The following is an 18,455-nucleotide window of genomic DNA, read 5'->3' as shown; positions in this document are numbered from 1 at the left end:
AGTGCATTTAAACATTAGGGCCCGGTGACGATACCAGCGTCGCGATACTCGTTAGTGTCGCGGCAAGGAAGCAAAACGCAAAGCGGCTTCAACTTCTTTAGGAAAACAGCCCTAACGTTGGAAACAAACACCAATACGTCGTCATCCCGAGTCACATTTACTTATTTCCCAAACTATTAACACACTACATTTTACATACAGCAGGTTTTAAAAAACGGACAAAAAAAAAATAAAAAAAAGAGTTCGGTCTGCTTTGCGTTTTCATTTTCGACCATGGGAAAAATATTGCGATGCCGATATCGTCATAGCCCTATTAAGAATGTGTTAACCTAAAATATGCTTAAGAGAATCTGGGAGAATCTGTATTTAGATACAGAAAAGTAAGCATATAACTCAGTTTGTAGACCATTGCGTGCACACATGCACACGCGTAAGAAATGAATGATTGTGCTGGTTCTTTATAGAGGTTTTCACTGACTGTACAGTACACACACAACTCATAGGTTTCTCCCCCTCGAGGGTTTATTGAGTTTGACTAAATGTTTGCTTTGCTTCTCCCCTGTCTGGCTACAGCCATGACAAATGAACAGTGCCGAAATTACACACACACACACACACACACACACACACACACACACACACACTTTTAGGTCTCTGGAGTTAGTTACTTAACGGCTATGAGCAATCTAGCACAGCACCCGCCAGTGAGAAAGGGACTCCTTCCACACTGACTCACAGAAGGAGGGAAGGCTCACACGCCCACCCTATTTCCCTATTTAGTGCACTACTTTGACCAGGGCCCATAGAGAAAAATGTAGACGAAGTCCGAGTGCGAATATCGAAGCGCTCTTCCTCTTAACCTCTGAGTGGCGCCCGTCGTGGGCGTGCGACGCCCTCGACGCCCCGCTTCCTCTCTTCAGAAAGCAGCTGGATTATTCCATTTCCTCAGTTCCTCAGACGACCAGCTGAACTGGCCTTCCTTGAGTCATGTACGGTTGAGTATGGTTGAGTTGTAATAATAGACAACTCTCGCTCACCCACCAAACCATCACTAAAGGATGCTACAGAGTTAGTCATATACATTACATGTATACTGTGGGCAGGAGAGAACCCAAAGACAGGAAATTGTTTTGAGTGGCATAGTTAGGAGTTGCCCTCAAAGAACTGATCCAAAGTTAGTTTTAATAGTATTGGGTCCCCCCCTTATTAAGTGTATTACACCCCCTTTTAAAAATGATCTAAGATTGTTTAAATGCAATTATTTTTAAGAGCATTGGGATGTGGTCTCTGAAGTTAAAGCTCCGTTATAATTACCTGCAGCTTGTTCACCATCTCGTCAAAGAGCTTCCTAGCCTCAGGGCTATTGGGGTCCTCGAAGTAGTCCTCTACACCGATCTGCACCACGATGGACTTCAGGTTACGACACACACCTGGAGGGGCGAGATTGTGTACAACCCTCACACGGAAGCAGCAGACTCGCCACCCAATTCCAAATAGACCCCTCGACCCTACGCCCTAGCCACTTGTGTAGATCTGAAATGATTGACTGGATGAGAAAAGTGCAGACCTGGGTTAAAAAATGGTGCTTACGCAACACTTTGAGCCCTTACTTGCGCAATGGAAGACTAAAATGGGCAGGGATTTCACTTTTGGGATTGTTCTACTGGTTCCTTTGTGAAAATAAAGCCCATATTTATTTGAACCTGGGTCTGGTCTAGGATGTACTCACTGTTGAAGTATAGTAGTGTCTTAGGGGTGGAGGTGAGGGCCCGCATCTCTAGAACATCCAGACCCTCCCAGTAGTGTTCTATGTAGTGTATTATGCAGTGTAGTAGGGTGTACTCACTGTTGAAGTGAAGCAGGGCCTTAGGGGTGACCGGGGTGGAGGTGAGGACCAGCATCTCCAGGCCCTTCAGACCCTCCCTGCACACCTCAGCTGCCACTTCCTGGTTGACCTCACTCACATGGTCCAGCTCCAACACCTGCAGACGCATGCAGTTCCTCGCTGCAGGGGGGAAAGAGGGAGGAGGAGAGAAGGAGGTTGAGATGACTTTCATACCAACAACTTAGTCGGTAGTATGTAAGTAAGTAGCATTGACCGCACCAGAACAGCCCATAGGGCAGGAGAGTATCTTCCGTTTCTGTAGCGTGAGGCAGCTAGAAGCACAAGTTCAACCCCTGGACAGGACGCTTGGTATGTGCTACTCCATTGTTTTTCAAGTGCTAGGTAAGATATCTAAAAGAGCCTATCCAGAGTCTAAAGCAGTCATATACACCTGGCACCACATATTGATATACGTTTGTTCATGGGTTGAAGTGTTAGCATTGCTTACATGAAAATAAAACTTAATAAAAATGCGACCTAAATAAGTTTAAAAGAGAGACGGTCATAGCGAAAGCGCACATAACCAGCCTACAAAACCAAAACAGTGTGTTCACCGTGTTTCTACCATTTGTATGATAATCTCAGATATAGATATATTTGAGATGATTCAATTCAACAGCTTGGGGATAGTGTTTCATCATGTTTCGCCCTAGATGGTAGGATGAGTGTGAACCGATCAGAATGGCTGATTTCCAAATGGCATCCTATTCCCTTAACAGTGCACTACCTTTCACTAGCGCACATACGGTGCCTTCAGAAAGTATTCATACCCCTTGATTTATTCCACATTTTGTTGTGTTACCAGACTGAATTCAAAATTGATTAAAACAAATGTTCTCACCTATCATCAAAGAACACCCACAATGACAAAGTGAAAACATGTTTTTAGAAATGTTTACAATTTCATTGAAAATGAAATAATGTAATTTACATAAGTATTCACACCCCTGACTCAACGTTAGAATCAGCTTTGGCAGCGATTACAGTGTTTCTGAGTAAGTCTAAGAGCTCTGCACACATGGATTGTACAGTATTTCCACTTTATTTTTTTTTATTATTCAAGCTCTGTCAAGTTTGTTGTTGATCATTGCTAGACAGCCATTTTCAAAGTCTTGCCATAGATTTTCAAGACAATTTAAGTCAAAACTGTAACTAGGCCACTCAGGAACATTCAATGTCGTTTTGGTATGCTACTCCAGTGTATATTTGGCCTCGTGTTTTAGGTTATTGTCCTGCTGAAAGGTGTATTTGTCTCCCCGTGTCTGTGGAAAAGTAGACACAGGTTTTCCTCTAGGAGCTCTATTCCATTTATTATTATTATTTTTTAAACTCCCTTGACGATGACAAGCATACCCATAACATGATGCAGCCACCACCATGCTTGAAAATATGAAGAATGGTACTCAGTGATGTGTTGTGTTGGATTTGCCCCAAACATAACGCTTTGTATTCAGGACATAAAGTTAATTTCTTTGCCGCCGTTTCACTTTAGTGCCTTATTCAAACAGGATACATGTTTTGGGATATTTTTTTATTCTGTACAGGCTTCCTTTTCACTATGTCAATTAGATAAGTATTGTGTAGTAATTACAATGTTATTGAGCCATCCTCAGTTTTCTCCTATCACAGCCATTAAAAGTGTTTTAAAATCACCATTGGCCTCATGGTGAAATCCCTGAGTGGTTTCCTTCCTCTCCAGCAACTGAGTTAGGAAGGACGCCTGTATCTTTGTAGTGACTGGGTGTATTGAAACACCATCCAAAGTGTAATTAATAACTTCACCATGCTCAAAGGGATATTCAATGTCTTTTTTTATTTTATCTACCAATAGGTGCCCATCTTTGCGAGGCATTGGAAAACCGCCCTGGTTCTGTGGTAGATTCTACACTATATATACACAAAAGTATGTGGACACCACTTCAAATTAGTGGATTCGGCCATTTCAGCCACACCAGTTCCTGACAGGTGTATAAAATCGAGCACACAGCCATGCAATCTCCATAGACAAACATTAGGAGTAGAATGGCCCATACTTAAGAGCTCAGTGACTTTCAACATGGCACAGTCATAGGATGCCACCTTTCAGTTTGGCAAAATCTCTGCCCTGCTAGAGCTGCCCAGGTCAACTTTAAGTGCTTGTTATTATGAAGTGGAAACATCTAGGAGCAACAATGGCTCAGGCGCTAAGTGCTAGGCCACACAAGCTCACAGAACGGGACCGCCGAGTGCTGAAGCGCGTAGTGTATAAAAATCGTCTGTCCTCGGTTGCAACACTCACTACCGAGTTCCAAACTGCCTCTGGAAGCAACGTCAGCACAATAACTGTTCGTCGGGAGCTTCATGAAATGAGTTTCCATGGCCGAGCAGCCGCACATAAGCGTAAGATCACCATGCGCAATGCCAAGTGTCAGATGTCAGTCCGAAGGACTAATCTGGGTTTGGCGGATGCCAGGAGAACGTTACCTGCCCCAACGCATAATGCCAACTGTAAAGTTTGGTGGAGGAGGAATAATGGTCTGGGGCTGCTTTTCATGGTTCCGGCTAGGCCCCTTAGTTCCATTGAAGCGAAATCTTAACACTACAGCATACAATGACATTCTAGACAATTCTGTGCATCCAACTTTGTGGCAACAGTTTGGGGAAGGCCCTTTCCTGTTTCAGCATGACAATGCCCCCGTGCACAAAGCGAGGTCCATACAGAAATGGTTTGTAGAGATTGGTGTGGAGGAACTTGACTGGCCTGTAAAGAGTCCTGACCTCAACCCCATCGAACACCTTTGCGATGAATTGGAATGGCCAAAATCAGTGCCCGACCTCACCATTACTCGACCTCACCATTGCTTGTGCCTGAATGGAAGCAAGTCCCCGCAGCAATGTTCCAACATCTAGCGGAAAGCCTTCTCAGGAGAGTGGAGGCTGTTTTAGCTGCAAAGGGGGGAACTACATAATAATACCCATGGTTTTGGAATGAGATGTTTGATGAGCAGGTGTCCACATACTTTTGGTCATGTAGTGTATGTTTGAAATTCACTGCTCGACTTGAGGGACCTTACAGGTAACTGTATGTGTGGGGTACAGAGATGAGGTAATCATTCAAAAATCATATTAAACACTACCATTGCACACAGAGTGAGTCCATGCAACTTATTGTGACTTGTTAAGCAAATTTTGTCTCCTGAACTTATTTAGGCTTTCCAATAATAAAAAAAAGAGGTTGAATACCTTTTCAGCTTTACATTTTTAATTAATTAGTAAACATTTCAAAAAATATAATTCCACTTTGACATTATGGGGTATTGTATATGTAGGCCAATGACCCAAAATCTAAATTTATAAAATGTTAAATTCAGGCAGTAACACAACAAAATGTGGAAAAAGTCAAGGGGTGTGAATACTTTTTGAAGGCAATGTTGGGCTCTGGCCAAGAGTAGTGCACTATATAGGAAATAGGGTGCCATTTGAGAGGCACTCAATATCCTTTCCTATTGCCACCCCTCATCCTCACTCAGCCCATGTTTGTTTATTTAAAAAAATATATATTTCACCTTTATTTAACCAGGTAGGCCAGTTGAGAACAAGTTCTCATTTACAACTGCGACCTGGCCAAGATAAAGCAAAGCAGTGCGACAAAAACAACACAGAGTTACACATAAACAAAATGTACAGTCAATAACACAATATAAAAAATCTATGTACAGTGTGTGCAAATGTAGAAGAGTAGGGAGGTAAGACAATAAATAGGCCATAGAGGCAAAATAATTACAATTTAGCATTAACACTGGAGGGATAGATGTGCAGATGATGATGTGCAAGTAGAGATACTGAGGTACAAAAGAGCAAGAAAATAACATTATGGGGATGTACTGATAGACAGGCCACCAAAACATCTGTTTCTCATCTAGCCACAATAGTAATTTCCTCCCTCTGTTCCTGCATGCTGTGAATCGTGAGTAGGAACGCAATAGCTGGGTTACATTTCCTTCTGACTGGGAGGGTATTTGCAGTCGCACGCATCCCGCTTCCCATACGTGTGGATGGGCCAGAAATAAATCAGAATATTTTGTTCCTCAGAAAAAAGAAATCTAAATGTGACAAATAACCCCTTGAAGTACAAAGTCCTATCCATCAACAAACAGTCCCTCCAGGATTCCGCGAACGCATAATTAAATGCAAAATCAACCAATCAGCATATATTATGCGAGAGCTGACAATTTTGACCAATTCCCGCACTTTTAGCACATAAATGGGTCCAATCAAAAGCAGGTTCGTAATGTTGACTAATTACTGCACTGTTACCATGGAAAATGGCCCAATCCAACCACACGTCATCAAAGTTTTCCCCCTGGCCTATCAGCGTATTCACGTGCGAAGATGATGGCTGACAGGCAGTACAATGAACAGAAATCAATCTCATTTGCCAACAAAGAAAAACGACCGTGCGGAAAAAATTCAAAATGTTTTTGGAAACTAGAGAAAGTCGACAAACAGTCACTTCAAATCAGCAAAGCATATGAGAATGTCAGAACAGTTCTTCCCACAGCAGCTGCAGATCATCATGACTGAAGTGGTAGCAGGGAAGACCGTGGCAAGTGCTGAAAGTAGTATGAATCAAGGTGAGTGGCGTTTTACTCAAATTTTTACTCCGCTAACCTTGGCTTTAGTAGGGTGGTCGGCACTCTGCTCTCCCCAGTCTGTCTATGGAGAGCGCTGCTCAAAACGCCGAGTGCTATTTGTCAGCTTTGCCGTTTTAAACTCTCTGTAAAACATAATACGGATCACGAAAGCACAATCTTTGTGGATTTTTGTTTTAGAAATGGAACAGTACATTTCAACCACGATACTCTATTTCTGTTTTCTGTTTGTCTCCCTTACGACCCTTTCAGGAAAAAAAGTAACTCAAGAATTTTGAAGACAACTTATTAGAAAGAAATATCGATCCTCAAATTGAAAGCGATTGATCAGCTTTGAATCTATTTGGGGTTTTTGTTTGAGAGAGAGTGAGTAGGAATGGGAGGTGCATCTTGTGTTGATAGCAAGCCCCAAGCCTGATGGATCGGAGTGGTGTGTGTGACTGATGTGTGAGTGGATTATGACAGAGCTGTTTGTTCAGGAAAATAAACAAAATTGAGCACTATACAAACATTAGGAGTAGTATGGCACGTACTTAAGAGCTCAGTGACTTTCAACGTGGCACAGTCATAGGATGCCAACTTTCAGTTTGGCAAAATCTCTGCCCTGCTAGAGCTGCCACAGTCAACTTTAAGTGCTTGTTATTGTGAAGTGGATTTTTGGCCGCAGAAATCACAAAAACACAATTGCGAAATCCTGGAGGGACTGAACAAAAACCTCTATGAGCCATACAAAGCACTTCAATCCAAATGGTTTCTTTTTTCTGAAAGAATAGTCCCTATATCAGTTTATTTATTAAATGACCAATGAGATTAATTATTCATAAGATATTTATCCAAATTAAATTTCCTCACCCAACGAGGCTAGTCCCTGAATGCCACAACCTGCCCCGCCCACGCCCAGGGCTCTGAGGTACGGCCAGCATCGGCCAATGGTCTGCAGGCATCGGTTGCTGAAGCGAGCCGGTTGTTGGCTGGAGGAGAGAGAGAGAGAGAGAGAGAGAGGTACGTTACAATATATGTGTTAACAGTGTTCATAAAATAAATGTGTGCTAAGAGTTGCCTCTCACCATGGATGTAGTGGTGCCACCTGGAGGGAGATTATGTCTCTACAGCCTGCTCCTAGAGCCCAGATCACCTCCTGTCCTACAGGGTCTGTGGCACTCCTAGAACAAAAAACACCAATTCACCATACTTCATGGTATATCAATCTAGACACCCATTCATAATATATGTCAGGGGTCTCAAACTCATGGCACGTGGGCCAAACGCGGCTCGTCTACTGATTTTATGTGGCAGATTAAATGCTAGTGTACTTACAGTATATTCTGTAATACTACAGTGAAATACTATATAGTATACTGTAGTGGATTATATTGTATAGAGTGTGAGCACCTCGTGGTGGTAGTACCTGTAAAGACAGGTGGGTTGTTTAGCAACAAAGCCGATGCATGCGCAATCGTGGAGCAAAACAGGTGGGGTTGGCTTAGAATTAAAGGATTGTTGACAACATGCAAACTATATTTCCTCTCCAAAGCTTTATTGAAAACATAAATACATTTGCACAATGAGCACTTGTCTCTCAAATACATCATTGCAGTTGTTGGTTAGCTAGCTAGCAAATGTTTTGCGATATTAGCATAGACATGATAAGAGTCAAAACAAGACATGGTATCAATAACAAGATACAACGAGTTGAAATGAGCCACCTACAATTCCCCACATGGCAGCTTCTTGTCATTGTTGCTAGCTATCTGACCGTCCAGAATCATAACACACGGACTTCTGCCCCATCGACGCAGGCGCTAGTGATAACCCGCAATTTCAAATAACCCATCCTCAACCTCCCAACTATATGTGATTAAGTGAAAATTTTAGGCCCGCACCCGACCCTAACCCACAAATATAGAAAAGGCACTGTCCAGTCAGAGACAGGCCTATGTTTCTGCTTATAATTTCCCACATTGTGGTACGTTATTTGTTAGTAAACTTTTCTATAATTAGATACATGCAGCTTCTCTTGTCATTAATTGTTGCCCTAGAATACTAAATGAACCGTTGTTCACCAGAATAATGTCATAAATCGATAGAATAAATGATTCAATCTAGTTGATGTCGGTAAAATTCTTTCATCTCTGCTTCTCTTGCTCAGCAAAGATGTTTAGGGATGCAAGATTTTCTGTGCAAAATTTCCTAGTAACAGTTTGACCGGTTCTAAGGAAATTAAAAAAGGTGTGAATACTACCCAACATGTTTCTGATAAGATTTCAGTTTGACTTAATGATGCTCATAAAGATAGCACCTATAGATGGTCACTAACTGTCTAAATGTGTATAGCGCCTCGCAATCATCACATAACACCGTCATCATCCTCTACACCAAATCTTTCCTGAACATTAGGCTATTGTTCTGGTCCTCCCTTCTATTGATTTTCAACTCTCCTTTTTGCAGCTTTTCTCTTATAGAATTAAACTCCAACATTGTTCTTTTTGACTCAGTGGATCGAAGTTAACTTTTTCTGCCCAAGTTCCGAAAAGCATTTGGCGATTGGAGCGTAATTAGGCCCTAAAGCTTAGGCTACACACAAACAGCAGAAAGAAAATGAATGAAATAAATACATAAAATGTCCTAAAACAAAAATATACAGAAATAATACTTCCTGTTTGCACTGGCAATTGAACCACTTTCAGAAAGTATTAGACAGGACCAAGCGTAACAGGTATCAGTATTGGTAAACATGAATATAAACTAAACTTATCTGCAGATGATCTCCTGATATACCTGACTAATATTTATTGCCAAAAATACTTTCTGAATACTCTAAAATCTCAGGATATAAAATGAATGTGGAAAAAATAAATAAAATGCAATAAATTGTTTTTTTTTTTTAAACTCATGATTCACAGCAGTCTAAGTGGACCACAAAAAATATTAAATACTTGGGATGCTTAATAAGTGACAACAAATATAAAGGTAACTTTATGCCATTACTGAACAGTATGAAAACAGATTCAATTGAATAATCTTCCCATAAATCTTATAAGTAGAATAAAACTCTTCAAATGGTTTTGTATTTATTTTTTGTAATACTAATTCATAGAATAAAAAAGGGAAGTTTCACATCTTCCTACTGTATGTCTGAGGGTTGTTTTAACCTTCCAGACTTGGAGTTGTATCAAATCGCTACCCAAGTTTTTTATTTGCGACATAGTCAAATTCACTAAAGAGGAACAGTAGGTAACTATTGAAGATGCGCAGCTCATCCCCAGAATCTTTTTACGTGTCTATTTTCAAAGGAGAAAGTTAAGAACATTAATAACTTTATTGTTAAGAACACTATAACAACATGGAAGAAAATGAAACATATTCTACAAGAACCAATATCACTTCCTAAAAACATAACCTTATGGAACAATCCTTGGATAGCTTTTCAGAATTCACTGATAAATTGGTCCACATGGAAAACTAAAAGGCATAGAAACCGTAGATGACTTGGTAATGGGAAAAACATTTATTTCCATGACTGCTTTAAAAAGCTATTTTAGATTGACCAACGTAGATATTTGCAAATACATGCAACTTAAAAGTTGTATATTACAAAATGTGGATTTGAAATCTTTTGGATATCAGAGCAATCTTGAGGAATCCTATTTGAGTCAGAAAAGGATGTCCATATGATAGGTAAGATATGCAAAACCTTGCAGAGAGCCTATCCAACTGACAATCTCTTAGTTTATATCTTTTTCTATTGGAACGAGACTTAAAAGAACTAATATTGGTACAAGATGGAGGGAAAGTTGGAACATAACTAACACGACTACAGTTAACAAAAACTTACATTATTTTATACTGAATTAAATGTATAGGATTTTGTCTCTTGTATAATAAATTCTAACTCTACAGAACAATGGAAGAGTCATGTCTGAAGTGTAAAACTAAGAATGACTCAATAATTCATGCCTTCTGGGAATGTTATAAAGTCCAAAAGTTAGGGCAGAGTTAGAAAGTTGGCTGTCAGAAGTATTACAATGTAAATTTACTTTTAACCTCTTCGCTATAGGGGGCAGTATTTTCACGGCCGGATGAAAAACGTATCCAAATTAAACGGCCTACTACTCGGGCCCAGAGTCAAATATTTGCATATTATTAGTAGAATTGGATAGAAACGGCTAACTGTATAGCTTGCATTGATGGCGGAGCTCTGTACTCTGTAACATTGAACAATGTGCTTTCTCCGTAAAGTTATTTTGAAATCTGACACAGCGGTTGCATTAAGAGGTAGTATATCTATAATTCTTTAAATAATTGTTATATATTTTGTCAACGTTTATGATGAGTATTTCTGTAAATGAATGTGCACATTCACCGGAAGTTTTGGAGGCAAATCATTTTCTGAATATCACGCGCCAATGTTAAATGCTGTTTTTGGATATAAATATGAACTTGATCGAACAAAACATACATGTATTGTGTAACATGATGTCCTAGGAGTGTCATCTGATGAAGATCGTCAAAGGTTAGTGCTTAATTTTAGCTGGATTTTGGGTTTTTGTGACATCTCCTTGCTAGGAAAATGGCTGTGTGGCTTTTCTTGTTTAGGTGGTGTCCTAACATAATCTAATGTTTTGCTTTCGCTGTAAAGCCTTTTTAAAATCGGACAACGTGGTTGGATTCAGGAGAAGTGTATCTTTAAAATGGTGTAAAATAGTCATATGTTTGAGAAATTGAAATTATTCGATTTTTGATGTTTTGAATTTCGCGCCCTGCTGTTCCATTGGCTGTTGGCAAGGGGTCCCGCTAGCGGAACGCCTAGATCAGTGGTTCTTAACCTTGTTGGAGGTACTGACCCCCACCAGTTTCATATGCGCATTCACCGAACCCTTCTTAATTGGAAAAATAAAATTCAAAACATAGGTATATATTTTACTGGTGCACAAAATGAACCGTGCATCAACATCAGTGTTCAAAGAACAAAACCATTAAAACATGATTTTCACACAAAAACATAATAATGAATATTTACTGCAAATCAGTGTGACTTCTGCTGTTGCCTTTCAGAGACCAGTTCAGAAATGCGCGGCTTCACCTTGGCAAGTGCCACTGTCATGTCATTTTCGCAACAAAGTCTGTTCCTTTTCTTCATTTTTATGTCCAGCATCCTCGAAAAGGATTGCTCGCAAAGATATGTTGTAACAAACGGTATGAAAATCTCCAGAGCTTTCTTAGCAATAACAGGGTACGTTACCATTTGTTGACACCAAAACGTTGAGAGCGTTGTTGTTCTGAAGAGTTGCTGTTGAACCTGGCTCTGCTGAATTTCAATGATTTCATCGAGGTATTCATCATTGACATCTGTTGTCTCAACACTAAACGTGAACGGCTGTCTCACCCATGCTGGATATGACTCTCGTAGGGAAGTATACGTCGAGAGACTTTGCAAGCTCATCTAAGTGCGTGGCAATTGCTTGCTTCAGTTCCGCGGGTACAGAAATGTCTCCGATTCCAGATACATCTTCGATCTTACTTACACAGTCGTCCAGCAGGGGAAAGTTTGCGAAGTTATCGTTCTCTGTTCGTCGTTTCCATAACGGTAGCTTTTTTTGAAAAGCCTTCAGGTTTTCTTCCGCTTCGATGATGTTGACTCCACCGCCCTGCATCTGTTGATTGAGATGATTGAGAGCTGCGAAGATATCAGCCATGTACGCTAAAATGAGAATGAACTCAGAATTTTTTAAGCAATCTGCATGACGATGTTGGTGCTCTTGCAAAAACAGGGCTAATTCCACACGCACGGCAAAAACACGATTCAGCACCTGTCCCCGGGATAACCACCGAACGTTAGAATGGTACAGAAGTACCTCGAATTCAGAGCCCATTTCTTTACACAGCTCACTGAAGATGCGGTGCCTCAGAGCACTATTTCGCACATAGTTCACGCATTCCACTACAATTTTTAATACTTCTGCCAGTTTTGGAGGCAAGGTTTTTGTTGCCAACGCATGCCTGTGCAGAATACAATGCGTAACAATGTGTGGTGCATCGGCTTTCACTAGCGCACCAAAACCAGACTTTCTTCCCAGCATGACTGGAGCTCCGTCCGAACAAACTGCAGAAACCATATCCCACGAAAGATTGTTGTCTTTGAAGAAGTCATCCACAAGTTTCTTCACATCGGCTGCCTTAGTTGTTGTCGTAAGAGGCTTACAAAATAAAAAATCTTCCTTTATCACGTCGTCTTTCACATAGCACACAAATACAGCAAGCTGGCTTAGATTGGAAACGTCTGTGGTCTCGTCGAGTTGAAGGCTGAATTTTGCCGGGCTTGAAATCAGATCTGCAACTACTTGAGCCAAGATGTCTTTGCTCATGTCCTCTATTATGTCGCTAATGGTGTCATTTGAAAGAGGAATTTGGGATAACTTAACTTCAGCCGCTTTTCCCAGCATGATATTCGCCATCTTCAACACAGCTGGTTTTATGAGTGTTTCACCAATGGTGTGTGGTTTGGCCTGCTTTGCGATCAGGTAAGCAACTTCGTACGATGCAGTGAGGATCGGTTTGTTGATGGGTACAAAGCCGAGAACAGGCAGAGTAGCCTTTTCATCGAATCTGGCTCTCTTCACCTTGAATTCAGCGAGCGTTGTGTTCTTGTATTGTCCATCTCCATGCAGCTTAAGGAAGTGTTCTCTTAGTTTTGCCGGTGCTAGACTAGAATTGCTCAACTTGGCATTGCAAATCATGCAGTTAGGACGCTGACTCTCATCACGTTCCGTTATACATGTGAATCCATATTGTACATATTCGTCCGACCACTTTCTTTTTTTGCTCGACATAGTTAGTATGAAGGGATTAAAATATTAAGAAAGAAATCACACGACGAACCATCACGACAGTCACAATTCGACTACTGAGCGCGCCAAATTCCCTGCAGCACAGATACGCCAAGCGATGTTGCGTGATCACCTGCAGCCAACGATGGCCAAGCGGGGCGTGTCATCACGAATCATATGAGTCGGGTGTGTGTCTTGATCTCCGCCGAACCCCTGAGACTGACTCACCGAACCCCTGGGGTTCGATCGAACCCAGGTTAAGAACCACTGGCCTAGATGCAAGAAGTTTTAATCTGTCTGTCTGCATATTTCAAGACGTGGGTGCCTTGAGATAGCCGATGGGTTGGACGATACTTTTGTGTCGAGGCACAGATCTGGGGAAAGGTACTAAAAAATGTCTGCAGCATTGAAGGTCCCCAAAGAACATCTTAAATGGAAAAAGTTTGGAACCACAAAGCCCCTCTTAGTACTGGCCGCCCAACCAAACTGAGCAATCGGGGGAGAAGGGTCTTAGTCAGGGAGGTGACCGAGAACCCAATTGTAACTCTGACAGAGCTCCAGAGTTCCTCTGTGGGGATGGGAGAACCTTCCAGAAGGACAACCATCTCTGCAGCACTCTACCAATCAGGCTTTTATGGTAGAGTGGCCAGACGGAAGCCACTCCTCAGTAAAGGCACATGACAGCCCGCTTGGAGTTTGCCAAAAGGCACCTAAAGGACTCTCAGACCATGAGAAACCAGATTCTCTGGACTTGAACCTGATCAAAGATCTCTGTAGAGACCTGAAAATAACTGTGCAGCGACACTCCCTATCCAACCTGACAGAGCTTGAGAGGATCTGAAGAGAAGAATGGGAGAAACTCCCCAAATACAGGTGTGAAAAACAGTTTTTCATTTGTCGTTATGGGGTATAGTGTGTAGATTGATGAGGGAAAAAAACACACTGAATGAACACTTAACTTAATACATAAATAAATAAATGAACCGTTCAATTTGGTTTAAATAATGCAAACACAGTGTTGGAGAAGAAAGTAAAAAAAGCTAACGTTGTAAAAAAAGCTAAAAAAAGCTAACGTTTAAGTTCCTTGCCCAGAACATGAGAACATATGAAAGCTGGTGGTTCCTTTTAACATGAGTCTTCAATATTCCCAGTTAAGAAGTTTTAGGTTGTAGTTATTATAGGAATTATGACGCGTCGATTATTTCTCTCTATACCATTTGTATTTCATATACCTTTGACTATTGGATGTTCTTATAGACACTATAGTATTGCCAGCATAATCTTGGGAGTTCATAGGCTTGAAGTCATAAATAGCGCTGTGCTTCAAGCATTTCTAAGAGCTGCTGGCAAACGCAGTAAAGTGCTGTTTGAATGAATGCTTACGAGCCTGCTGCTGCCTACCACCGCTCAGTCCGACTGCTCTATCAAATCATAGACTTAATTATAATATAATAAACAAACAAAAATACGAGCCTTTGATCATTAACCTCACTAGGGTAGGGGGCACTATTTTCACCTCCCCATGAAAAGCGTGCCCAAAGTAAACTGCCTGTTACTCAGGCCCAGAAGCAAGGATATGCATATAATTCGTAGATTTGGATAGAAAACAGTTTTGGAAACTTTAGAGTGTTAAGATAATGTCTGAGTTTAACAGAACTGATATGGCAGGCAAAAACCTGAGAAAAATATATCCAGGAAGTGGGATTTTTTTTATGTTTGTAGTTTTCCATTGACTGCCTATACATGACTTAGGACTCAAATTGCACTTCCTATGGCTTCCACTAGATGTCAACAGTCTTTAGAAATTGTTTCAGGCATGTATTCGGAAAAATTAGGGAGTAAGAACACTGAGTGAGTGGATAGTGGAAAGTCCCCAGACCTGTTTTCTGCGCACAACCGAGAGCGCACCTTTTTTGTTTTTCTTTTATATTGACGAAACTATTGTCCGGTTGAAATATTATTGATTATTATGACTAAAAACAACCTGAGGATTGATTATAAACATTGTTTGACATGTTTCTACATGGTTTTTGGATATAAAGAGGGACTTTATTGTGAAACTGGGAGTCTTGTGAGTGCAACCATATGAAGATCATCAAAGGTAAGTGATACAAAAGTCAGAAATAGCGATAAAATGTAACTCCAATACTTGGCTGGTAACTGTTTGTAATGTTTTGTGTGCTGGGCGCTGTCCTCAGAATCGCATGGTATGCTTTCGCCGTAAAGCCTTTTGAAATCTGACACCGCGGTTGGATTAACAAGAAGTTCATCTTTAAGCCGATGTATAACACTTGACTGTTTTATTAATTTTTATTATGAGTATTTCTGTTTTTGAATTTGGCGCTCTGCAATTTCACCAAATGTTGGCCAGGTGGGACGGTAGCGTCCCACATACCCATAAGAAGTTAATATGGTCAAATCCGGAAACGACCATTTCGAAAACAACACGTTTATTCTTTCAGTGAAATACTGAACCGTTCCATATTTTATCTAACGGGTGGCAACCCTAAGTCTAAATATTGCTGTTACATTGCACAACCTTCAATGTTACGTCATAATTATGTATAATTCCAGCAAATTAATTACGGCCTTTGTTAGAAATGGTCTTCACACAGTTCACAACGAGCCAGGCAGCCCAAACTGTTGCATATACCCTGACTCTGCTTGTACAGATCGCAAGAGAAGTGACACAATTTCCCTAGTTAATATTGCCTTCTAACATGCATTTCTTTTAACTAAATATGCAGGTTTAAAAATATATACTTCTGTGTATTGATTTGAAGGAAGGTGATGTTTATGGTTAGGTACATTTTTGCAACATTGTGCTTTTGTTAAATCACCACCCGTTTGGCGAAGTTGAAGTAGGCTGTGATTCGATGATAAATGAACAGCCACCACTTTGATTATATGCAACGCAGGACAAGCTAGTTAACCTAGTAATATCGTCAACCATGTGTAGTTAATTAGTGATTATGTGAAGATTGATTGTTTTTAATAAGATAAGTTTAATGCTAGCTAGCAACTTACCTTGGCTCCTTTCAGCCAAAGTGCTTTTGATGCTGCACTCGCGTAACAGCCTGCCATGCAGTCTCCTTGTGGATTGCAATGTAATCGGCCATAATCGGTGTCCAAAAAAGCTGATTACCAATTGTTATGAAAACTTGAAAATCGGCCCTAATTAACCGCCAATGCCAATTAATTGGTCGACCTCTAATGTACACTGTAGTGTATTATGTGTGATCACCCCCTGGTGGTAGTACCTGTAAGTGACGGCCTGCAGGGCTCGGCAGTAGCAGCTGGCGAGCCACAGGGAGCGGTCAGTTAGCAGGTTGGGACAATGAGACACCTTGAGGATCAACAGGTTCCCTCCTGTAGCCTTCAGCAAGGACTCCAGACCCTCTTCCAGACAACCCCTGGGAGGGAGGAACAGAGGAGAGAGACAGACAGAAACAGAGAGAGAGCAACAGAGAGACAGACATACAAAAAACAAGTTAATATTTTTTTTTTACTGAATATACCAATTACTCAGTGCAGAACGAGTATTGTCCTTGAGTTGAACAAGGCACTGCAGCAATGTATGCCTCTGGATTTGTCTGTCGAAGCAGTAGAATGTTAATGCATGGCATTATGCTGTTCTGACCAAGAGAGTCAAGAAAAATGTTGTACTAAAACGTGTTCAATCTGTTTGTGCAAAGCTTAATCAAATAGAAAAGCCATTTTCTATTCATAAGGATAAGAGGGATAAGCGAGCAAGCATGCAAATGCAGTGTGCACACACTCATACACACTCTCACAAGGCCGTGCATACACACACACACACACACACACAATGTCAGGAATGAGATAGAACATGGGGCTTTCTGACTCATTCTCAACCGGCTGCAGTATATAGACTAGGAAGGAGTGATGGGGAGAGAGCAAGAAAGGAGAGATGGGAGAGAGAGAGAGAGAAAGGAGAGATGGGAGAGAGAGAGAGAAAGGAGAGATGGGAGAGAGAAAGGAGAGATGGGGGAGAGAGATGGGGGAGAGAGAGAAAGGAGAGATGGGGGAGAGAGATGGGGGAGAGAGAGAAAGGAGAGATGGGGGAGAGAGAGAAAGGAGAGAGGGGAGAGAGAGAAAGGAGAGAGAGAGAAAGGAGAGAGGGGAGAGAGAGAAAGGAGAGAGGGGAGAGAGAGAAAGGAGAGAGAGAGAAAGGAGAGAGGGGGGAGAGAGAGAGAGAAAGGAGAGAGGGGGGAGAGAGAGAAAGGAGAGTTGGGGGAGAGAGAGAAAGGAGAGTTGGGGGAGAGAGAGAGAGAGAAAGAGAACGGAGAGAGCGAGAAAGGAGAGAGAGAAAGGAGAGATGGGGGGAGAGAGAGAAAGGAGAGAGCACATATGCAAACTGAGGGCCCAAAAAGGTGTCACTTTCTTTTTGCACTGAAACATGCAAGAAATCCCTGCTAGGGGGGGAAATGCAGGTTTTAACTAAATAACAACGAATATGATCTACATGATCAGTCTCTGTGTTTAAATTTTTAAAAAGTGCTTAATGTGAACCTAACTCACAGCTAAAAAATGTAAAGAAAGCAATCCAATGTTATTTGTTGCCTAGACTTTATTGCAGTCTTGCGAAAACAACAATACACTAATATTACAGTTAGCCATGACAGCCTTTATAATAGAACGCTTGTGACCACACACACACACACACACACACACACACATCTAAATATTGCACTTGGGAAAAAACATCTTAAAGTAGAAATAGAAACAAACAGGCATTCTATTTTTGCTCTATTATCGTGGCCACTATAGTAGACGTCGATCAAGTGCACAAGGCTACGTGAGCAAAAATAACGTTCACCGAGTAAAAAATGTAATAATCCCTCCTCACTCACACAAAAGTGTTACTGTCGAGTTCAACACAACAAAAGCAATATCTTTGGGCTACTCTGCAGGTTATTACATTGTACACGTTCTGCCTGTGGACATCTGATTTACAATGTGCCAGCAGCAGAGCATGAGACCCTTTGTTGGCATAATTGATCTCTTTCAGGCAGAGTACACCTGGCATACCCATTTTTATCCACTGGATTGAAAGAGGGAAAGTTTGTGGTGTTTCTTTCACCTCTACTG

The 18,455-nt window shown here is 41.2% G+C and overlaps 1 protein-coding gene across 1 annotated transcript in view; it reads right to left on the bottom strand.

Moving 5' to 3' along the window:
• The window catches only part of LOC115191616 (F-box only protein 41-like), a 79,817-nt gene that overhangs the window by 2,676 nt on the left and 58,686 nt on the right, over nt 1-18,455 (bottom strand). Inside the window, exons 8-12 of the mRNA XM_029749403.1 lie at nt 16,604-16,756; nt 7,584-7,679; nt 7,369-7,487; nt 1,847-2,005; nt 1,315-1,430 (exon numbers count right to left, since the gene is read on the bottom strand). Of these exons, the coding sequence (XP_029605263.1) occupies nt 1,315-1,430; nt 1,847-2,005; nt 7,369-7,487; nt 7,584-7,679; nt 16,604-16,756 (643 nt within the window). The remainder of the gene's footprint in view (nt 1-1,314; nt 1,431-1,846; nt 2,006-7,368; nt 7,488-7,583; nt 7,680-16,603; nt 16,757-18,455) is intronic.

Source organism: Salmo trutta, chromosome 4 (genome assembly GCF_901001165.1).
Source record: "Salmo trutta chromosome 4, fSalTru1.1, whole genome shotgun sequence".
NCBI classification, from domain to species: Eukaryota; Metazoa; Chordata; class Actinopteri; order Salmoniformes; family Salmonidae; genus Salmo; species Salmo trutta.
The sequence above is the reverse complement of the archived record's forward strand: the minus strand, read 5'-3'. Positions and strand labels throughout refer to the sequence as shown.